General features: G+C 34.1%; 1 protein-coding gene across 3 annotated transcripts; it reads right to left on the bottom strand.

Annotated features, from left to right (window-relative positions):
* Positions 1-5,165: 5,165 nt before the first annotated feature.
* LOC138703245 (WD repeat-containing protein 55 homolog) lies at positions 5,166-23,288 on the bottom strand. Of its 3 annotated transcripts, none has more exons than XM_069830973.1 (7): positions 22,894-23,288; positions 21,291-21,645; positions 14,739-14,921; positions 14,419-14,492; positions 10,243-10,403; positions 5,945-6,159; positions 5,166-5,449 (listed from the first exon to the last, which is right to left on the bottom strand). In XM_069830973.1, exons 2-7 carry the CDS (start codon positions 21,629-21,631, stop codon positions 5,191-5,193), a joined length of 1,233 nt encoding a protein of 410 aa, XP_069687074.1. In that variant the 5' UTR covers positions 21,632-21,645; positions 22,894-23,288; the 3' UTR covers positions 5,166-5,190. The 3 variants fall into 3 exon arrangements, with proteins under 3 accessions (XP_069687074.1, XP_069687073.1, XP_069687072.1); XM_069830972.1 differs by having other exon boundaries at positions 22,911-23,288; XM_069830971.1 differs by having other exon boundaries at positions 22,791-23,285.
* Between the last annotated feature and the right edge of the window lie 574 nt (positions 23,289-23,862).

Raw genomic sequence — 23,862 nt, 5'->3', positions numbered from 1 at the left:
TTTCTCCTGTGTGTGGTTGTTGTACATCTTTAAACTTTTCTTTGAAGTACTCTCTCCAAACTTTTAGCATCTCTTCTGTCTCTACTTTCAAATTATATTCCTTATCTTTAATACTTCTTATCCTTCTTCCAAATTTTCCTCTAGAGTGTCTCAATATTTTCCAGAAATCCTTATTATCCTTATTGTATTTTCTTTAACACTTCTTACCCTTCTTCCAAATTTTCCTCTAGAGCAGGGGTCGTCAGCACAGAGCACACTGGGGCTAGACTCTCTTACCCGCGGAAAACGCAGTGCATTAGGGTGCACTCCGTAGCTGCTAGCGGGTATGCTCTCTATCTCTCCCTGTTGCACGACAGTGCACACGGGACAGCACCACGTACCCTTTGCACATTTCAGCGAGTGCGACAACCACTGCTCTAGAGTGTCTCAATATTTTCCAGAAATCCTTATTATCCTTATTGTATTTTTCTTCCAGACTTTCTCCAAACTCTCGCCATGATTTCTTTTTTACCTCTTTCACCATATTTTCACAGCTATTTCTCTTCTTTATATAATCTTCCTGGTCATTAAAATTTTTAGTACTTTTATACTTTATCCAGGCAATACTTGCTGCCTCTCTAGGTTGCTAGGATACAAAGTTTTGTAGTTCAATTTGTATCCTTTTTTCAAAATGTTATTTACAGATGTCTCTCAGACTACTGAATTCAGCTGCTTTTATCCAATTATTTCTAACATTGTTTAAAAGATGTACAGTGTCATAAATGTAGTACACAAGATGGTCAGCACTGGGTATAAACAACATGGCTTCCTTATTATTGTCAGAAATGACACACAAGATTTTGAAGTTACAATACTCGAGAAGTCAAACAACTTTCTCGGTTATGCCAGCCATTTCTGATCCTGAGATTGTCACCAAATGTAAGGCAACATGTTCGAAAGAAAAAAAATACTATTGATATTAGGTAAGCAAGAACAGTTTTTGCTTCTCTCAGGTGATCGTGATTTTCTGCAAAGCCCGTGACTTTTTCAGATCTGTAACATATTCCTTCATTAACATATATCTCATCTAGTTGCAATATAACCCATTTTTATATACCACTTTGTCACCGATAACTTTCATGTAACAGTTATGTTTCTTCACATAATTTGGTGAAATATGTAAACAAGCTGTCAGTTGAAGATACTTGGGATGCATTAGAGTCAGAATTTTGTTCGCGCTATTGCTTCATAACACTTTTTTTAATTATATGTAAATAAGGAACGCTGTTAATATCATCTTAGGAGAATAATTTTTTTGGAAATAAAAATTAGAGAAATTTATTCTGAAAATATCATCTTGATCAGCTAGCATTTCTTCATAGTTATTTTATAAGAACATCTGTCAAGATCTGAAGTATAGATTTTTTTCACTAGTGTATCTAGGTGGAGGACTGCTATTTTCATTAAGTGATACTTGCAAACAACTTCATTTTTCTAAAACCCGTTGTGGTCCAATAATTACACTTAGAACTGTGTAACAAACTTCTGTATCATTTAAATATGCAGATACTTTATACTAAAACTCAATATTCATGGGAGTCAAATTTTACTGCATACAGAACTAGTTCATCATTGAGCAATTTAAAATTAAGTCCCATATTCTTGATTGGAATATCTGCTATCTTACCAGAAATTCCCTGCACAAATTGTTTCAATTTTGTGACTACTTTTTCAATACTCCTTCCTCAGCAACTTTTATTCTTTCTTCAATTTCCGAAGCTCTTTCATCAGGATTTTTTCTTTTATCGGCAGTTTCTTGGAGAGATATGCTGTAAATCAATCGAAAATAGTTCGTAAAGAAACCAGTTTCAGTTTGGTCTGTCATACACGAACACTTCCTCCTTGCAGTTGGCATTTTTATACAAAACTTCATGTTGTACACACTAGAAATAGAGGGAACCCAATCTTTTCTAGAAATATTTTTCACCCACTCTTCATGTAACACTTGTTCTTTTGGTTAACTGAAACAGGACACATACTCACTTTTAACATTTTTCACAGTACAAAAATTATTATTCTTACAGCCCAGTAGACTGTATTTTTAACTAAGATAAAGAAATGCACAGAAATTAAAACTTATTCCACTTAGGGTAACTTTTCTGAATTGTCAGGAAATCAGTCCTCTATGCAGGAAAAAAATTAAATTGTTTACAGGACACTTAATGTCCGGAATTTTGTTCATTTTAATATTATATTCTGAAATTTCGTATTGATATTTCATTATTAGAGATCCGACATAGTTTGCAATGGCTACCAAAGACATTTTATAATTATATGATATATTGTTTGATGAATAGAAGCAAAGAGTTTGTAAGTATTGTAAGCTCTTTGGATAGAACACAGCAGCGAGTTGGTGACATGGCTTGGTAGTAAATTGGCATTTGAATGAGTGATTCTGGTGTGCATCTCTTTAGAAGGAAGTACTGAATGTGTATCAGAGAGCCATTGACTATTTGAAAAATAGTTTAAGATTCTTCACTTCTTAAGAAAATCACTTTTCTAAGTCTTAATGATACTTTCACATTCAGTGTCCTTACTGAAATTGTGAATATATTGCATGTTAATATAGAACTGGACTTTGAAAATGGTGGTGCATCATACCAAGAGTATTGCCTATTGAGAGAGATGATGTCGATACTGAAAGATCTATCAACTCCTCAAGAATGCCAGGACACTGTTTTGAAGATACGTAGTGTGCCAAACTTAAAGAAAATTGCTGAACACATACATGCTCTTCCAATTAGCAATGCTCATGTGGAACGAGTTTTTTTCGAACATGAAGAATCTCTGAACTGACAAGAGGAACGTCAGGCTATAACGTGTAAAATCACAACTCTTAGTAAAGACGAACTTTAATATGTCATGTAGAGAATTTTTTTGACTATATTTCAACAAACAAAGAACTATTAAACAAAATGTGTCCTGAATTTCCGTCCTCTAGAATTGGAAACCCTAATTCCGCTGTGACCTAGTAGAGCTCCACGCAGCTTTCTGGTCTCCTGACGTCACAATTCCCACCACAATCATTTTCCCTTATAGTAGAGTGCACTGTGGTAGTGCCCAAATCTGGTCTTGGTTTTCATCAAAGTATAATGTAACCCATTAAGTCCACATCTAATTGTATGGTAACTGAGTGTGAAACAGATTGATTCTTTTGGAAGGGCTCTATATCAGGATACAAAATCCATTCAAAGGAAAATAATTGAGTTTGTAGTTCAGTGTAGGGCCCTTCTGAGAGTTTAAATCCATTTGAAACTCAGTTACTATTGGAGGTGGACTCAACAGCTTTTGTTTCAGGGCTCATTAATTCATATTTTTTTGACAGCAGGAGATAATGACATGTGTTGAAAATTTCTCGTAAATTTTCCACAGATACAACAAAACGAGTTTGATGAATAAACATTTACGGGATATATTACCGTCAATCTGTTTTTACTTCTAATTTCCTCTAGCAATAATCCTGATAAACGACAAATAGGCCTACAAGTTTTTTTTTTTTTTTAATTTTCTGCTGATTGATAAACTATAATTAATTGTTCCTGAAGTACGAAATTGGCTATGTAAAAAATTATAATGTAACTGGTCGACTCAATCCGGCATTCGGCCTTGAGTCAACCACCATATTAGAAATAACAGTAACTGAGCTCTGCCGATTCCAGGGGCTGTGTCAGCCACACTGCAATGATGAGTTAAGTTCCTTTGTGCCACGATGTTTCAAAATGGCGTGCATTTGTGTATATTATTATCATTTTCAGTGAAAAAGGGAAGCACTCTCCTTCAGGTGAATTTTTCTTAGCTCTTCTTGAAGGAATATTTCTGGATATTCTTGTAGATCTACTGTTTCTTTGTATCACAGCCTCTGCCCAATCTTCCCTGGGAAAGTTGTTTTTGAACACTTCAATAGTTTTTCCACTTTTGTCTAAATAATGTTTTGCTAACACACGCAAATCAAACTTGGAAAATGAAAATTCCCATCCTGACACAGTAATCAAGTATTCTGCTATCATTTGCTCTTCATGTTCACTAAATGCCATGTTTTCTCGTATGTTGACTTGCAATATGATTTCCTACAGTTGTTCTAGGGATCCCGTACAATATTGGATGCCTGTCTGATGGACAGTTTATTAGAATTTACATCAACAACAGCCTTCTGAAAATCTTTATATTTCTCGGACATCTTTAGGACATGTACCACTCACAATCAGCACTGTTTATAAATGACTGGTAGCAACTGAAGGACTCTGTGCAATAAAGCACAGCAAAGTATCACAGTCCTGCTAGGTGGTCGACTCCACACCACAATTAAATATTATTTAGTAATTGACATGTAAATGATTAATACTAACAATGATAGAACAAAACTATCGCGTATGATGTGTCACATTACTTGTATCCAAGGTTTTGTAATGCAGAAACTCCACCTCGACTGATGCAGCAAAACAGCATGTGGACTTCAAGCTGTTAACTACAAAACGGTAGACTTTAAACCCCCTTGTCAACTCTAGATGGGTTGACTGTAGCAGCTTACTTACTATAAATAAATAAAATACTGTCACACCCGTACATACAAAAATTACAATAACCAGTGCAGTGAAGATTTTTTCTCGACCAGTATTTAAATTACTCTTTCATTTGAACATAGTTAAATTCAATACGTAATTTAAAAAGACAAAGCCTAGAAGTAATACACAAAATACATACAGCACCAAACAACTGTACACCACAAAAGCAAAAATAATGAAACTATTAGTTACTGAAAACTGTTAATGCCACCCTCTAAATCCCAACTTCTAGCATGTCATAGAAGTAGGTTAAATGTTTGGCTAGGATTATCTGCGACATGTGGTCTCGATTTTCTCAAATACTTTAAGTGATATCGCAGACTGGATTTTACTTTCGAGACAATCATAAATATACGTTAACAGTGTAATTATAAAAGCAGCAAGCACACACAGGTTATGCAATGCTCCAAATTTAATACCATAAACTCCATAGCTGTATCATATTTCATTTGCACAGAGTTGATTACATAAATAGATTGCTTGCGAAAGGAAAATGGGAAGTGGAGTAGAAATGGAAATTACGAGAAAATGGAGACAGGATTGCTCAATGATTGCAACAATATATGCTGCTCAAGATGAAAAAAGTTGTTTAATACAATTCTGAAAAAAAATCAGATGCATTGCTACACTTTGATGATGGAAGATTATGATTAACTTCTTTCTTCTTAGCCTTTTTTTTGCCATCAACTTGAATATCTTCAAAGTATTTAATGTTCCAAAATTTTATTGTCTGATCATGTGAACAAGAAGCAATAAGTTCTCCACTTCCAGAGATGTCGAGTGACTCCACAGAAAATTGATGTTGTCCCACCACACCAAGATGACGATGTGGGAAAAAATGTGTCGCCCTAAAAATCAAGAGCAAATTATTATTTTAATGTGTCAAATTCACAAATAAAATGTTTTCTTACCTCACATGGTCACATGAGGAAAGAGGGACGTTGGAAAAGATAAAAATTGAAGAAATTCAAATTTATTAAGCTATAAAATACATCAAGGTGTAACAGGCATCATCATAATAAGCAGTTTACATTAAAATTTGAGCATTAAAATATTCAGATAAATTCTACAATGGGTTACTTGTAAGCCAGTCTTTAACCTTGTGCTTAAGATTATTTATACTGGGTGCTTTAGCATTATAAATTTCTATTACACTAATAACATGACTGGATTTAGTTTTTTCTTAGTCTTCCCAAATAGTACATTAATTTTATTAGCATTCCTTGTACTAAGTCAAGTATGGATTGCACTGGCTTCATTATATAGAATCTTAAGATAAAGTAATATTAAAATTACAAAAAAAAAATAACTAGATTAATTTTAATATAAAATCTTTTTCTTACCTTAAAGCACCATCTTCACCTGCACATACTGCAATATTTTCAGTCACAGGTAGAAGACAATTGATAGCAAGTTTCGGACCAGGAAATGCATCACTATGATATCCAAATTCACCCCAGTTGAAAAGGTAAAAGATACCTTTTGAAGAACCGACTAACAACTTTGTTTCACTTCTCATAGTTCCTATGCAAGTCAATTCCTCTTCATACATTTCTGACTGAAAAATAAACAGGAAAGAAACTATAACGGCATATGGAAATACGTTTTATAATACTAAATTACATTAGTATGTACTTCTGATCCATTCCTTTTCCATAGCAATGGGGTACATGTAACACAATCTGCTTGATTCTGATTAATAAGATCTTATACTGTACTTATAATGAGACTTGAAAGTTACAAAAGAACATGCAATGGGTTGCTAGCCCAAAGCAGTACAGTTGTGGGGTTCCCACTAGCATTTCCTCTACATTAAGTTATTAACAGTTATACTACCGTAACTCTAAAATAATGAGAATCATTAACAGCATAATGAAGCTATCCCTATTACAGAGGCATAGGCTACTACAATATGCCTGTATAATCCCTTGGCAAAACCTGTACTTTGTTATGGAAGTGAGGCATGGACAATTAGAAAAAAAAAAAACGAAAGCAGAATAATAGTTAACGAAATGAGGTCCATGTGGTCAACAGCAGGATATATAAGATGGGACCACAAACATAATAAAGATATAATGGCAGAATGAGGCAGTTCTGCAATACAGAGTATACAACAATATCAGGATAACTGGATGAATAATCTACAACATATCCGATCCCATAGAATACCAAATGTCATGCTCCACTATCAGCCACATGGGAAGAGAGCACTAGTCGTCCAAGGAAACAACGGCATGAAAATTTCCCTCTGAGACCATAACAGGTCATGTGGCTTAATCTTCTCGAAGATGATGATATAATGTCAAGGAGTTTGAAAGGACAATGAAGATGCCCTCAGCAGGAAAAACATGATACGCTTGTGCTCTAGTGGTGGCCATGTCTGCTAGCATATCATGACTCAGTTTCATCAGAACAGACTGAGTGATGAGTGAAGAAACCTGTGTTGGTCACAAACTGGAGTGTTTCAAATAAATCAGAAACGGAAATAATGGGTATCTCTTGTATGTATGTACGGATGCAATAATAGAATCAAACTTCTTAATGTATCCAGCTGTTTATTGACAACATAAAGACCACTATAGTCCACTGTAGTCTATTCAGTTGTTTTTCACGAGAAATGAGGGGTATTTTGATTGGTGTTCATTAGAGATGCCTGTTGCTAGTAGCCAGAGGTGGGGTACAGTCAATATATGCTGCAGGGCTGTGTCTTCTGCAACTGGTACTGATGATTTTAATCTACTTCTTTTGTGGTTTATGGATGGACAGTATAGAAGAATGTGTTCCAGATCTTCATCATGATTATTACACCACAGACAAGTAGGATTATCAGAAATGTGAAATCGGTGTAGGTACAATTGAGTGACAATGTGACCTGTTCTGGCTCTTTTTAAAAATGTTTGAACATGTCTGGGCAAGTTTTTGTACATTTCCAGGTCATTTGGTTTCTTTTGTACAGACTGTAAAATTTTTCCTTTGTAAGAAGAGAGCCTCGTGGGTACTCACCTTGTCTATTGAAAAGAACCATATAATGAGACAAAGAGGCAAATATAATACTAAAAGGATTGAAGTATGGTGTCAGTCCAATGCAGAAGCAAAATTCATTCTCCGTAATATAAAAAATGAGGCTAAAAAGAATAAATTCCATGTCTCATTGGGTAGTACATTTAAAGACCGAGAATTAAAACGAAAAGGCAACATTAACAAAAAAGATATAGACACTCTAAAAATTTTACAATGGAACTCTAGGTCTTTAAGAAACAAAATGGATTTATTAAAGCAAGAAGTTCAGGACAAAAAGCCTTCCATAATATGCATACAAGAATCTTTTCAGATTGCTGATATTTTAAAATTTTACAAATTTGCTGACTACAAAATTTTTAATCTGTTTCGTGAAGATAGAGGGGGTGGAGGTATTGTTACCATGATCCACAACTCCATTCATGTAATTGAATCTAAACACCAATTTAAAGGCCAAATTGAATACATTAGGACAAAATTATTACTTCAAAATAATATTTCATTTTCACTTGTCAATGTATATATACATCCAGGCCTAAACCTAATATTGGATGATATAGAACAACTCTGATCGCAAGTTTATCATAGTTGGTGACTTTAACAGTAAACATCACAATGGAATAATGGACCTTCAAATCAATATGCAATAATAGAAGTGACAGGAACAGAAACAATACAACAGTTGTATGAATATGTGTACTTTTTTTTTTACAAAGCTTCTTCACTGTTTGCTTATTTATATTGCTGGAGACTGAATTCTTATTTTGATTAATGGTGGATTGTATTTTATTAATTTTGTTTGCTATTTTGTGTAACTATATTCCTTTGGGGTACATTAAGTTTCTGTAAGGTAATTTCAGAATCTATGATAAGTTGTTGGATTGATTTGATTTTGTTGTCATCCAAATTGTACTTTTGTCCACTCTTTAACAAATTAGTTTCATTGTGGTCAAATACAATTTTTGGCAAATTGATAATTCTGTCATGAAAGGAATGTTGTATCGAAGAATCCTTATTAGTTTTTTCTTGTTTTGGTTTTTGAATTGATCTTAAATTCTGAATTTTCTTTTTTAATTTGAGATATTGAAACCTTACCTTTTTGCTTATACATTGAAAAATTTCTTTCTGAATTAGTTGCCATTATACTGGATGTAAACTATTGATTATATTCAAATGACAATTATACAATTTCAAATTGAAGTCATCTTTCTAAATGTGCATAGTTTTGATTTCATTTTGGATCCAAATTTTTGTGCATTGTTTGAGTGTGTGTTGGGATCCTATGGAGTCTTTATTTGGTTTAACATTTACATATTTAGGTTTAAATCCTTCTTTTAAACAAGTTTTGTTGAACCATATTTTCTTATTTAAGAATTCTATTTTGAGTCGTAAATCATAGTATAAATTGAACAACATTTCTTCACTAGCCATATTTCACAATAAAATACACAATTTGGTCAATTTTCAACAGTGTTCATTAAAGTTCATAAAATGCAGTATAATTTAAAAAACAATACAACAGTTGTTTGAACACGTGTGCTTTGAGTCATAAATCATGGTATGAGTTGACCAACATTTCTTCACTCGCCATATTTGACCATAAAATACACAATTTGCACACATGTTCATACAATGTTGTATTGTTTTTAATTTTATTGCATTTTATTAACTTTAATGAACACTGCTGAAAATTGACCAAATTGTGTATTTTATTGTCTTATTGGTATGTATTTGAAGCTATTTTTCCTAAATCTGTTCCTCAGGGTTTTTCTCTCAGCCGAACTAAAGTTGTTGTTGTTTTCTAATGCCAGGCATTTGACCTCTTGCACTCCAATATTTCTCAAAGATATTGTCATGGTCAGCCAATGAAGCACAGATTTTGAGGTGTTCTGAATTCATTTCTTGGTTTGAGCCAAACTACAGTAAATTATGTTTTTAACATAAGCTCTTTTCCCACATTTCAAACAGTAACTTTCTAATGGTATTTAAATACAATTTTTATACTCTCTGTTATGACGAAACCACAAATCCAAGTGGTTACACTAATGTACACTATCGGTCTAATAAACAGAATAAAGTGGTTAATCTTACTTACAAACCTAGTTCATGGGGAAAGCCAAAAGTGTCAACATAAAAAAAAAAATTAAAAATGCTATTGATAATGCAAATCTTCCACTGTCAAAGTTACTTACGCTTGGTTCAGATGGTCCCAATGTAAACAAGACTGTTAACATGCTAATGAATGAGGAAATCTTGATGTTGCGCAATCAGAAGTTTGTTGATCTGGGATTTTGTAATATCCATATTTTGCATACTATTTTTAAAAAAAGGTTTGTCACAATTAGGAACAGATGCTTTTGATCTGATTGTTGCTTTATACAATTTCTTTTATGGTTGGACATCAAGGTGGGAGGATCTAACACTAATTCAAGATGAGGTTCGTGTTCCAAACCATCAATTCCTAAAACACTGTTCATCCCGATGGTTTACAATGGTTACAATGGAAAATTCTGTCTCAAGAGTGTTCAAGCAGTAGGATGCTATTAATATGTACATTTTTAAATTCATTCCTTTAAAAGACAAACTAACACCAACTTGCACTTATAAACTAATTAAATGTTACCTGTATATGCAGTTTTCGAGCACCAATATCTATTGAGGTGATAGTTCCATCACCACTAGCACAAACAAGGTATTTCTTGGCTTCTGTTGAGATCATACAGCTCACATAATCATCCATTTCTTTCAAAGACCATATTGGGTCTTTCTTTCTTAGATCCCACACTGAAAACAATGGAGACAACAAACCTGACAATTCTATAATACAATTCACACATCTTTTGTTTTTATGAACATAACTAACACACTTACTGATAAGGATAATTGCCAATGGAAAACGCGATGTTTTAATTAACCTCATTAAATTTTAAGATCTGGAGCATAAACTCACACACACTCAGATTATAGATGAGAGAGTGAGCCGCTATATAAAAAAAATAAAACCTTACACTGTTGTGAGGTTTCTCTACCTGTACTTAACAGAAAACTGGGTAGCTGGAAAAGTGATGATATAATTTAGTTCAGGGGTTCCCAACCAGTGTGTCAAGCAGCTCCATGGAGTGTGTTGTGAAATTTTGGAATTCAAAAATAAATTGTAAGCCATATCTTTGATATGGTACACTTTATTTTGAGACCGACTGTACCAAAGAAACATGAACACCTGCAACAATGCTCAGTTCAGTTTTTCCACCATAAGGCCAAGTATAGAGAAACTCTGTGCAACCCACAGACTTCACATTAATTTAAATAGGAGAGTTTTCAAAAACGATAATAAAAATCCTTTATCAGACATTCAGCATAGATAGGCTGGACTTTTTGACACATATCATTGTTTTTTTCTAATGGCACTTAAGTTGCTGCTTGTTCTTTTAGAATTTTCGATTGCATGTTAACATCAACCTATCTACAACACTGGATGTCCGACACTACATAGAAATTATCAGTGCTTTTTTTTCTGGCAGAACCGAAATATGTGTGAATAACTATGTTTTTAATATAACTTTTCTTTGAATTCAACTTATATCTTGAAAGTCTTAGTTGGACGAAAACGAGGTTAAAAACTACAAAATTCCCGTGCAGTGAACAGTAATCATCTTCCCGTCTGCTATATAATATTCTACAAAGAGTTCCATCGCCATTGGTTATTATTGTTAATAAAATCAAATAAGTGTCTTGTGATATCTTGGGCGTTCAGTAAAGTGTGTCGTCAGTCAAGAAAGGTTGGGAACCACTGGTATAGTTTAAGAGAGGGTCTCAGTTCAAATCTCCCTTTCAACTTTTCCCTCCCCTTTTATTTACTTTATTATTTTCTACTCTTGAAAAATCTATATCATCAGCATGCTGATTATAATCTATTGAATTTCACATAAGTTTAAGTACATTTCTCACTTACACCAACCCATGGACTTACAACAGCTCAGTATAGACAAGAAATGTTCTAAACATACATGAAATTCAATGAGAGAGCATCAATATAATGATGATAAAAAAACAACATGACAGGATACCATAAAAGAAAATAAAGAACAGAGATTCGAAGTGAGCCCTTATTCTTACTCTACATGGGTATCTTATTGGTTATACCTACTCTTGGCAAATTAACTGCAACTGTTGGGTAGTCATGGAAGCCGATGACAATAATGGTTTAAAAAGATTATCTGTGAGTATACCAAACCCACAATTCAGTTTGGTTGATAGTCCTTATCCCTTTTCTCACACTCTGTATCATCAGGAAAGAAAATATGCTACAGTCCATGTCACAAACGTTTGACTAATTCACTTTCAACACAAAGTATTGAAAATTTATACTAGTAATCTATATTTCCACACTAAAATGTTTATATTTCATTTTTATTGCTGTTTATATCAATTGGCACATTAAAAGATAAATATTCAGCGAGTTTAATATGGTTAGTTATCACAAGATGATAGTTATTTTCTATTTTAAAGGAAGAAGATGAACTAGCGCTTAGGGAAATGAAGAATGGGAAAGCAACAGGAGTAGATGGAATCTCCATTAAATTAGTGAAATGCTTGGTTGAAGACAAGAAAGAAATTGTATGATATGCAACGAAATATATGAGAAAGGCCAATGGTCTGAAGATTTTACGGAGACAGTGTTGCTTCCAATACCAAAGAAAAATAATGCCAAGAAATGTAATGAGTTCAGGACTATCAGCTTGATATCACACTCAGCGAAGATTCTCCTGCGAATACTGATTCAATGTTTATATTCTAAGCTGGAAGAACAGTTTGGCTTCAAGAAGGGAAAAGGTACGAGAGATGCAATTGGACTGCTCTGAACAATTGGCGAAATACTTAGAGCAGAATAAAGAAGTGTATATAGTATTTGTGGACCTAGAAAAAGCATCTGACAGAGTGAATTGGAATAAACTGATGGGGATCCTAAAGAAAATAGGTGTGGATTGGAATGAGAGGAGGCTGTTCAGTAATCTTTATATGAAACGAGTCAAAGTCAGGATAGGGGAAGGAATGTCAGAAGGAAGTGAAATATGGAGAGGAGTACGTCAAGGATGCCCCTTTATCTCCTACCCTGTTAAACATCTACTTGGAGGATTTAGTGAAGAATTGTTTTTAGAACATTTCTCAGCAGCAGTGACATGTTCCATATCTTGTTATTACGAACCACATGCCCTTTAATTTGATTCCAGAGCAGTTCAATGGGATTGAGATTACAATGGTAGGGAGACAATTGTAACACATGTCTTCTGAAGTTTCAGCCATTTTGTCCACCTTGCAAACACAAGATGCATTTTTCACTGCTGCTGGTATCAGATCGAGTTCTTTTTTAACATGTGACTCATAAGCAATGTTTCTTCTGCTTTTAGCCCAGTCCTTGGTCCATGACATCCTCGGGATTCTATCCATCATAACAATATGGTAAGGCATGTTATCCATTACAACAACACTGTTTGGGGTAAGGTAAGGCAACACTTCACTAAACCAAGTTTCAAACCTCAAACTGTCCATTTCTTCACGTTAGTCTCTACTGAACTTCGATTTGAATACTAGCTTACCTTGAGGAACGAAACCTTCATTGCCAATATAAGAATTATAAGTCTCTTCACTTTCCCAGTTGGTTTCTTGAGTCTAATGTATTACCCAACAAGAAGGGCCTGCTTTCCAGAAGTTAACAGTCTCGTCGACCCATGCCTTTTTTACTGTGTATTCAGCATTAATCCATGTCTCGTCCAGATAATACATCTTCCTACCCTCTGTCCTGAACTTCTTTATCACTGGTAATTCCTCCTCCACAGTATAATGTAGTTTCTACCAATAAAAAAACGACACCTGCCCTCTTCATTTTTATTACTATCATTGTCATCATCACCCTTAACTGTAGCTAATATTTGAGTGGCTCAGTGCCAGAGTTGCCTAACCCACAAATTTTTAAGCCTCTGATTTCTGCAAAGAATGACCTATAAATTATCATTTATGTGTGTGCCAAAGTAAATAACTTACTTATTTATGGCTTTTAAGGAACCCACAGGTTCATTGCCTCCCTCATATAAGCCTGCCATTGGTCTCTATCCTGAGCAAGATTAATCCAATTTCATCATATCTCACCTCCCTCAAATCCATTTTAATATTATCCTCCCATCTACGTCTCGGCCTCCCCAAAGGTCTTTTTCCCTCTGGCCTCCCAACTAACACTCTATATGCATTTCTGGATTCGTCCATACATGCTACATGCCCTGCCCCTGGATTTAAAGTTCCTAATTATGTCAGGTGAATACAATACATGCAGTTCTGTGTTCTGTAACTTTTTTCTCCATTCTCCTGTAACTTCATCCCTCTTAGTCACAAATATTTTAGTAAGCACCTTAATCTCGAACACCCTTAACCTCTGTACCTCTCTCAAAGTGAGAATCTAAGTTCCACAACCATACAGAACAACCAGTAATATAATTGTTTTATAAATTCTAATTTTCAGCTTTTTCTGAGAGCAGACTGGATGACAAAAGCTTATCAACCGAATAATAATAGGCATTTCCCATATTGATTCTGCGTTTAATTCCCCCCCCCCTCAGTGTCATTTATATATATTTAGCCGCCTTAGGATTTAAACCCAGACCTCCCAAATGCGAGTCCAAGGTGATACTGCCTCGATCATCCTGCTCGGTATAAACTGAATATAAAAGCTCAAAATATTAAGTATTGAAAAACTGTGATACAACCCAACTATAATATTTAAATTGTAAATATCGCATATACTTACATTTTACCACTCCATTATCATCACCTGATGCTATGCGATTTTCATCCAAAATCAACAAACAATATAAAGGATTCCTAAAACAAAAAATTAAGAATTTTAAATTAATCACTGTAATGAAATTTATATCTCATAATTACACTGCTAAAGTGAAATGTTGGGTTTAGAAAGGTGGCAAAGAAACGAAGTTTAATTAGGCCTATATGGTGATCAATCAGTTTCGATATGTGATATTCCACATAAAATTAATTATTAAATTACTAGTTAGCTTCAAATTTAATAAAGGCATGCTCACTGAACTTCAGTGTTAATATGCAACTTACTCATGTGCGTTATCATAAAATAGCTTCATTCTTCCAATGTTTACATCACAGAGCACAATAGACTTATCCTTTGACGTAGAAAACAGAGTATTCCCATCCTTGCTGAACTCTACAGCTCTACACGCCTTTGTATGCACCTCCAATGTATTTATTACCTCTGTGCTTTCATTTGTGTACTTATGCCTGAAAGAAAAATACACAATAATAAGGGAAAATAAATAAAATAAAAGTTTAGTATACAGTAATAGGTTCTCTTATGAAAGTAGGCCTTGAATTTTAAGATAAGAATCCTAAGTAAATCACATTTTTCATCATAAGTCTACATTTCACATGCTAACAATAAAAACTTCTGTTATATATGAAGATGTATACAACAAACTGTATGCAATAACTGATTCCACACCTGTATGTTTATATATTCATACAAAGATACTGACTATATAAGAATTATCTAACTGCTCAACTTTTTCCTGTTCACCTTTTTGGAGGGATATACAATTAGCCTAATCTTTGAGCCATCCATTGGACTGTAACGGAATGTAGTACAAAATATGCACTACATTCTAGATAAATTTCCCACATTTTGACATTAAAATTTCTTTGAAATAATAATAATAAAAAAAATTTTTATAGTATATCGCATTTCTCCCAAAGCTACATATAAACAACAATTAATTGTCAAATAAAATTATGGTACTGCATATGCATACTTACCAAATGGCCATATCCTATGCAAATCTGGCTTTCAGATATAGCTCCCTGTGAAGCTGACTTGAATAATTTCAAGAAAAAATTGTTCCAGGCCGGGTATCGATTCTGGGACCTTTGGCTGAATGCACCAACACTCTACAAACTGAGCTATCCAGGAACTGCAACCGACACTGTCTCAATTTTTCCCTTTATATCCACACACCTAAAGTGGGCTGACAAGACACCAGAAACCCAACTTTGGTAGAGTGTTTGCGTGCTCAGCCAAAGGTTCTGGGATCGATACCTGGCCCCAGAACAATTTTTCCCTTGAAATTATTCAAGTCTGCTTCACTGGAAGCTATACCTGAAAGTCAGATTTGCATAATACAGTATATATGTCACTGTAGGTACATTAACAGAAAACCACAATCCAAGTCACACAGAGTTGTGTGCACTCAAAGTGCAAATTAATCTTTACATAGATTCTTCGCCCAACAGTGCATATTACTGTGGAATCCCAGTCACCAAATCACTCAGTTGAGTGCGCTCCTTTCATAATGGCAGATGACTTAATATATGTCAACATATGAAGAGTCCACTGCAAGAATGATGGATGTCATTTGGAATACATTTTGCAGTAGAAGCACTTGAAAGTTTGAAATGCTCAACGCTCAAAGCTTAACTGTGATTTTCCAAACATTACTGGACAATGACTATCAGTGTTAATGCCATATAACTCTCTATGTACATTCTATATGTCTTAAGCTATGCATTGACAGTCTTGGTTCATTTTCGACAAGAAAGTAACATCCATCATTCTTGCAGTGGACTCTTCATATATGTCGAACTTGGAGTCAGGCCATAAAAGGAAAACATTAGAGGAGAGGGATTCGATCCGGTGCTGTGGATTGAACTTCGGTGTAGCTCAGTGGTCAGAGCACGTGGTACGTAGAACCAAGGACCCAGGTTCGATCGCCAGCGCCAGAGCGAATTTTTCTCCTCTAATAATCATTAATAATCATAGAGCGGTGTATTGAACAGTAATCTCACTAGAGGTTTTGATTTATCTAGAGAAAATCAAAACTCGAGTGGGATTTAATTGACTATTAATGATTAGAAGAACATATATAAAGATTAGAAGAAACAAAGTGCTCTAATACAATAAAATATTAATTGACTTACTGAAATTCTATTTCACTAATGTTAGCTTCACAAAAACGTTTGAACGGAGCCGCTATTTTCAGTTGACTGTCTATACTGTAAACAAATGATGATCGCAAAGCTTGTTTTATAGTACCACCACAGTCTAGTATATACAGTCACAAAGCTCAATACTTACTAAATATGCTTCCATTGATAGTTGCTAACCACCAGGATCGCTACTATCACCTCATCACAGACTCTTTCTCTAGCAAACGATAAAATGTATTATACTTTCGGTATCTTGTTCTTTTGAAAAAAATTAACATCTTCCTTCCACTATTGAAATATGAAATACATAAGGTTCATATATTAGTTTCATAAAGTATATATTATATTTTATAAACTCACCTTCCTGGACCTTTCGGAAGAAGGATAACTCTGACCTCTTTTTCTTACAATTTATAGTGCTACAAACATCTCCTTGTCCCATATTATTATTCAAATTATTGTATGAGTATTTTAGCCATTTACAGTTATTACAACCGATAACAAACATTTCACAGTTTACACATCTTTTCACAACAATGCGAAATATGGAACAGTCAATGCCTTTTCGATTGATTTAACCTAATCGTCGTAATATATGTTCAGGTTCTCTATTTTAGTGTATGGAGGTAAGTGAAATATTATATTATAACTTTATTGCGTATCATTGCTAAGTTATATTTAGCGTAATGGTCCATAACTTCCGTTTACTTCTTGTTGCATAATATGTTGCAGAAATAATTACAAAATTGTGTTATTTTAATATGAAGAGAATTTTACATGTTAACATAATCTGTTCGCATCAACATTATTTTAAGTTTAGAATTGAAGCAATTTTGAGGTTTAATAAAAAAAAGAATTTATATTGTGATTTTAATTTAGCACATCTACCTTCCTTAATTGTAGACAGAAAATTTACCATACCACTCCTATGAAATTAGTGTATGTACGATTGTGTTACTTCGTCTCTTAGGTAGTAGATAAATACAGTAATTCACTGCTCAATTGTAGATTAAAATAGAGACAAACTGAATGTGCAGGGTATAATGTATAATTGCGAATATAGGAATACAAGATAAATATAGTAAACATAATCTATAATTTCCATATGATATAACATACATATGTAATGGCAGGGCATTGGAGACCACTAAAATTAGACAGAAAGGGACAACTGGTACAGTAAACATAACACATAATTTCAACATCTAAATAACCATGCGGTGCAAAGAAAATTAATGAATCATGCATAAATGAATGTACAAGAATTTCGCAATATTTAATCGAAATAAAGGCAGGTATTACACATACGAACAACATAATTTTCACACCAAAAATAATATTACACCTTAACTCGCAAGTGAATTATGTTTGAAGTGTTTCATAATCATTGTTTTAAATTTTATTAATGCAATTGCACTACATTTTAGAGAAATATATGTTACTCTTTATGCATTCCAACTAATTTATATGGTTGAAACGTCGCCCTTCATAATTGGGTTAAGCGAAAGATCCCCGCTGGTGAGACGGGAGTTATAAGCCTATGATACTTAACCTAATAATGTATATAAAAACTAGAAGAGGAAGAGGAATGTAACCTAGCAAGGTATCCTTAACAAATCAATCCCGCCATTGTGGCAGATGTGGCAAAACAGCGGGGATGGAGAGGTGAAAATGGCTGTGATGATGTGGTGGGCATTCTGCATGCAATGGTGGCCGGCGAGGATCATGACTGTATATACTAGACTGTGGTACCACCCTCTTTTTTATCTTCTCAGATAGTACCGTAAAGAATTTGCACTTTGAAATGTTGGCAAACAAACAAACAAACAAACAAACAAATGGTAGGGAGGTGATAAAAGCAGAAGAAAATTATAAAGATTAGAAGAAATAAAGTACTCTCACACAAAAAAAAAGATATTAATTGACTTACTAAAATTATATTTCACTAATGTTACCTTCACCAAAATGTTTGGAGTCACCATTTTCAGTCACCTATCTATGCGGGAAACAAATTACGATCGCAAAGCATGTTTTATTGTACTGTAAAGAATTTGCAGTTTGAAATGTTGGCAAATAAAGAAACAAATACTAGGTTAGTGATAAACAAATGCTAGGGAAGTGATAAAAATGTGCGATAAGCAGCCATGATTGGTTGAAAGACGTCCTTTGGTACCATTTTATTGGTCAAAAATAGTATGATGTAGTAAAAGTGTACCGTACCTAATATAACTTAAAATTACTCTAAAATCTTGTTGTGAGTTTGAATGTTTAAATGTCATTTAGATTACTTTCTAAAACATTTAGGGCCATATTCATAGACATTCTCAGCACAGGCTTCCGGTGGATGATCAGCGAACTAACGTTTTTCGTATTCATAAACCAGTGTTAGCAATATGATATGATATGAATCCTGTACAAGTAACCAGTCAATATTCGCGGCTAGTTTAGCATGCTCGTAGCACAGGCTAGCGAAATGTCTATGAAAGCTCCCTTAAATACTGACAGGGTTGGGAGAGTAAATTACCTGTATGTATTTTACGTGTAATTTACATGTAAAATACGTAATGTAGAAAACGGTTTTATATGCGGAGTAATAAACTAATATTTATTGATTCTGACAATCTAAACATCAATTAGGTACTTCATTTCTTTTAAGTCCTGATAAGAAAAATGTCTGTTGCAGCAGAAAAATTTTTTTTTTTTTTTTTGTGATTTTACACAGTAGTTTTTACATAGATTATAACATTTGTTCATACTTACGTTCATTCATTCTAGTACTTAGAAAAATAGCAATGCTTTGCTTACTTTCAGGTTGTTTCTCGGAAAACCCCCATAACATCATATATTTTTTTTTTTTACATTATACACATACGTATATTATAAAACACAACTAATAAACCTAACATTTAGCAACTAATATCACTTGTTACATACATTTCGACAATTAAAGAATATTTAACTAAACAGTTTTTATTGATTTCTCGAAAGTTTTGTTTTTGTTACATGTGGGATTTTAAAAATAAACGATTCTAATGATAAAGGCCTTTTTATAGTATAACAGTAAGGTAAATATTATGATTGAACATAATAACTCATTAAATGTAATAATTTTCCAAATATTATGTAGTAAATGACTAATCATCAAAGAGTGGTAAGCATGGCTGAATAGACTCTTTGTATGTCAGATCATTAATAAACTTATTTTTTCCATATTCGCTTCCACTGGCATTATTATCTTTGTTGATCGTAGAAACCTTTCACTTCATCCAGTATGTATTGCAAAATTAGTTAGTTAGTTAGTGGGGTTTAAAAAGGACACGTCAGCTAATATGGTTATTTGCGCCCTTATGTATTGCAAAATATTCTTAAGGTCTTCATTTTTGTTTAACATTAATTGGTAGCCTCGAGTTATAAGCTAGGTTTGTTGGCAGTTCAAACTGTAAATTTTCATCACAAACTGAACAAAGAGAGACTAAAAATAAAAGTTCTTGGAGGTGTTTTTACGTATTTTACATTTATTGCGTTAATTACGCATTATCTACGCGTATTTTACTGTTATGGAAATGACCTTTTTTTACGCGTAAAGTCCCAACCCTGCATAATGGTTGCGGTGAAACTTGAATTAATCTACACCAACTCACAGCACAAAGTAACTTAAATATAATAAAATCACTTAAATAACCTACCAAATGAAATAGTACACACTCTTTTTTATTCACTATATTACATACATTGCGACACACAAAATTAGCAGAAAAATTACAGTTAGAATATTATGTGTTAATGTGTTCCCATTTATTTTGTTTGTTGGTTACAGTACACGTTATTTTTTTACCGCTCAGAAGTTACAAGTGCCAATTCTAATAACAGTAACAACTTGCCATTACGGCAACATCTGAAAAACGAAAAGGGTGGACTAATGCAAATACCAGGGATAGGTACAGCGAGGTCTGTGACAGGTAGACCTAGGTCTATGACAGCCTCAAAATCTGTGACATCATTAGAGGATTTTGATGAGAGGATAACGATCCTTTTTTCCTCTATTCTATCTATATGCAGCTATAATTTGCTGTGCAATATGTAATCGTAGTGTAGAATATCCAAAATATCCTTTGCATAGATTGATAATGCTACAAGAGTAATGTACAAATCTCAGAACTCATGTGGTTATAATACATCAATTGGTCTGAGAAACAATTCCTTACTTACTTATGGCTTTTAAGGAACCTGCCCTCATTGCCGCCCTCACATAAGCCCGCCATCAGTCCCTATCCTAAGCAAGATTAATCCAGTCTCTACAATCATATTCCACCTCCCATCTACGTCTCGGCCTCCCCAAAGGTCTTTTTCCCTCCAGCCTCCCAACTAACACACTATTTCTACACAAAATCGACAGCATTTGGGGTGGGCATACAGTTCTCCCATCAGCTTCCTGAGAGTATACTCTATTTCATTTCGTAACACTTTTTTAAATGATACATTTCTCGTGTGCTGCAAAATAAATTAGTATGGTTTATTCAAGTTTATATTAATTTATTGAATAGGCCTACTTTGAAGGCCTCACAAACTGTATTGAAACAAATGGTCTAAAACTTTGCTTATTATGTAATTCTGATAGTTTTAAGAAAAGATTACTGGTAATGTCTTACTGCTATCAATACCATAACTCACAAAATTACATCTCCTGTTATAGTTGCAGCTGCTATAATATTTTCTTCTGGATGAAAGGAAATATCTACAACGAAGTCATCTGAATGGATATCTGGTGGATGTTCCCTGCATTTTGTTCGTTCTCTCATAAGAGCTTTCAAAACATCATCATCTTCTTCGTTTTCTATTTTAACTTCACTGTCTAATCTTTCTACATTGTCTTGTCTTGTTTCAGTGTCGTTATTAACTCCAATACCACTTTGCTCACTGTCATCGTTGATGTCAGTAGAACTACTTGTATCACTGTCACTGTCGCTTATCACATCTTCATTCTCGTCTCCACTTGAAGATCCATCCATCATATCTTCTCCTAATTCTGAAAATATGTAATTTTAATTCACATTAATTACAAAGATATAAATCTTAACATTCACAAGTAAAACATGTCAAATATGCACTAGCATCACATGTTAAGTTTTTTTCTACCTCTGCTAAAAAGTTTCAGTATTCATATACTAGGCCCATGGAAATGTATGTTTGATTTGATTCCAAGTACAGGTAAGTTAGCCTATACCTCTTCTGGATGGACAAGAAATGCAAGCCAAAGTTATGACTAAATGTGAAGTTATTCCAAATCAATTTCTGAATTTCTCTGGTGTTCAGGTTGTGTCCCAGAATTTTTGACAAATGCAAAAATATATATATATGGCGAAAACCTAATACGGCGAATGCCAGTATATATATATATATATATATATATATATATATATATATATATATATATATATACACACAATATTATCATCATCATCCTGTCAAGTACTAGTCCCAAAAGAACTGTTACGGCCTGAAAAAGTAATTTTCTTGCAGGTCTATTACCAAGTTAACGAGGTTTGGTTTGTTTCTACGTGTTGGTCGCTTGAGATATCGGGCGCGCTTCCGAACAGGGGCAGTGGCATTTCCCCTGAGGTTAGAGCTCAGTTTAGGTGTGTGTGTATTAATCGAAAAAAAATGTCATATAAACATGCGTCCTATTCTCAATATTTTCGAGCCACTAATTTTCGATTTACGTGATATGAGGCCGAGGAATGTGAAAATTATTTTACATTTTCTCTCCCGTGTGGAGTGTGGGGGATACCTAAGTTTCACTCCATATTGGTTTTACTATTCAGTATTTGTATCTTTCCGGGAAAATATCATATAGCACTGACAGGGAAAATCGCAATAAGCACAACGTAGAAGCTCCGCCCACCACCCCTTCCACTTTTTCCCTACTAGCTCACCAAACACTCTATGTGGTCGGTGAGTATTCTGTCAAATGCACATTTCATGTGGTTGGGGATAACTTCCCCTACTGGCGTTCTCTTTATTGCGATTTATCCCACTGACAATTGCGTAAATAGCTTAAAGGAGAAAAAATTAATTCGGGATAGGCTTTTAGAACGTCAGCAAGTATCTCCGAACATTTCGCTTTTAGATATTTTAACACATGCAAAATTTGTTTTGATGTTCACTACTTACTTAGTTTCATTGTAAATAACGTCCGTAGTCCTACTACAGTGAGAAATATAAGTATAACACCCCCTTTCGTTACAATATCTTCTAACACAAAGTATTCACACACCACATATTCACGTGTACTTGTGCTTATTGACAGACGACTCTGATGAACTCGTATCTTCTGACGTCGCTTAACTTATTTGTTTTTTACTACACCAGATGCCTCTATGGTAGCATGGATTAATATATGTAAAATTCTCTTCACATTAAAATAACACAGTTTTGTTATTATTTCTGCAACATAGGCTATTATGCAACAAGAAGTAAAGGGAACTTATGGACACATTATACTAAATAAAACTTAGCTATGATACGCAATAAAGTTATTATATAATAATTCACTGAGCTCCATATACTGAAATAGAAAACCCGAACATATGGGCCCGTTTCACAATCCTTACAAATTACAAATTAACAATTTACAAATAACAAGCAAAAGTTTACAAATGCTTGTAAATTGTGTTTCACAATCTTATTAGTTTGTAACACCGCCGCCTGGATCCCTTCGCCTAGCGTCTCGTTGTTAACTGCCTGCTCTATGCTGCCGATTTTGCGTATCATAGATGGCAGCAGCTAACATCCCCTTCGCGCAATCACGTACAGTACAAGAGTTGTATGAATTATCGGGTAACACATAAAAATTTCAATTTTTTTGTTAGAATATTATTTTTACGAACATGCAAGAAAATGACATTTGACTTAATCTTCTAAATTTGAACTAACACACATCCTGTTGGCATAATTCACAGTTTCAGGACCTTTCTAGACAGTGGTTTACTATAGCACACATATCGGAACACATTTTCTGTTTCTTTTTTTCCAATATTTCCTAACAATGGCCTAACAAATTTCACTCGAAAGCTGAAATCCTAGACAAATGTATCATGCCGACATTACTCTATGGCTGTCAAACGTGGTCCTTGACAGAAAAACAGAAAAAACAGCTACAGGTTTGTCAAAGGAGAATGGAAAGGAAAATCCTAAATGTTTCACTAAGAGACAGACTCAGAAACGAGGAAATAAGAAGAAGGAA

Source organism: Periplaneta americana, chromosome 7 (assembly GCF_040183065.1).
Source record: "Periplaneta americana isolate PAMFEO1 chromosome 7, P.americana_PAMFEO1_priV1, whole genome shotgun sequence".
Taxonomy (NCBI): domain Eukaryota; kingdom Metazoa; phylum Arthropoda; class Insecta; order Blattodea; family Blattidae; genus Periplaneta; species Periplaneta americana.
Note: the sequence above shows the minus strand (reverse complement) of the source record. Positions and strands in the feature narration are given on the sequence as shown.

Bases quoted from the DNA above. Each gene is read 5' to 3' on its own strand.
- LOC138703245 (XM_069830971.1), bottom strand. The intron at 10,404-14,418 runs GTAAGTATATGC...CATTGTTTTCAG, and splicing joins TGATAATGGAGTGGTAAAAT to TGTGGGATCTAAGAAAGAAA. The intron at 6,160-10,242 runs GTAACATTTAAT...TTTATTTTTCAG, and splicing joins CTCGAAAACTGCATATACAG to TCAGAAATGTATGAAGAGGA.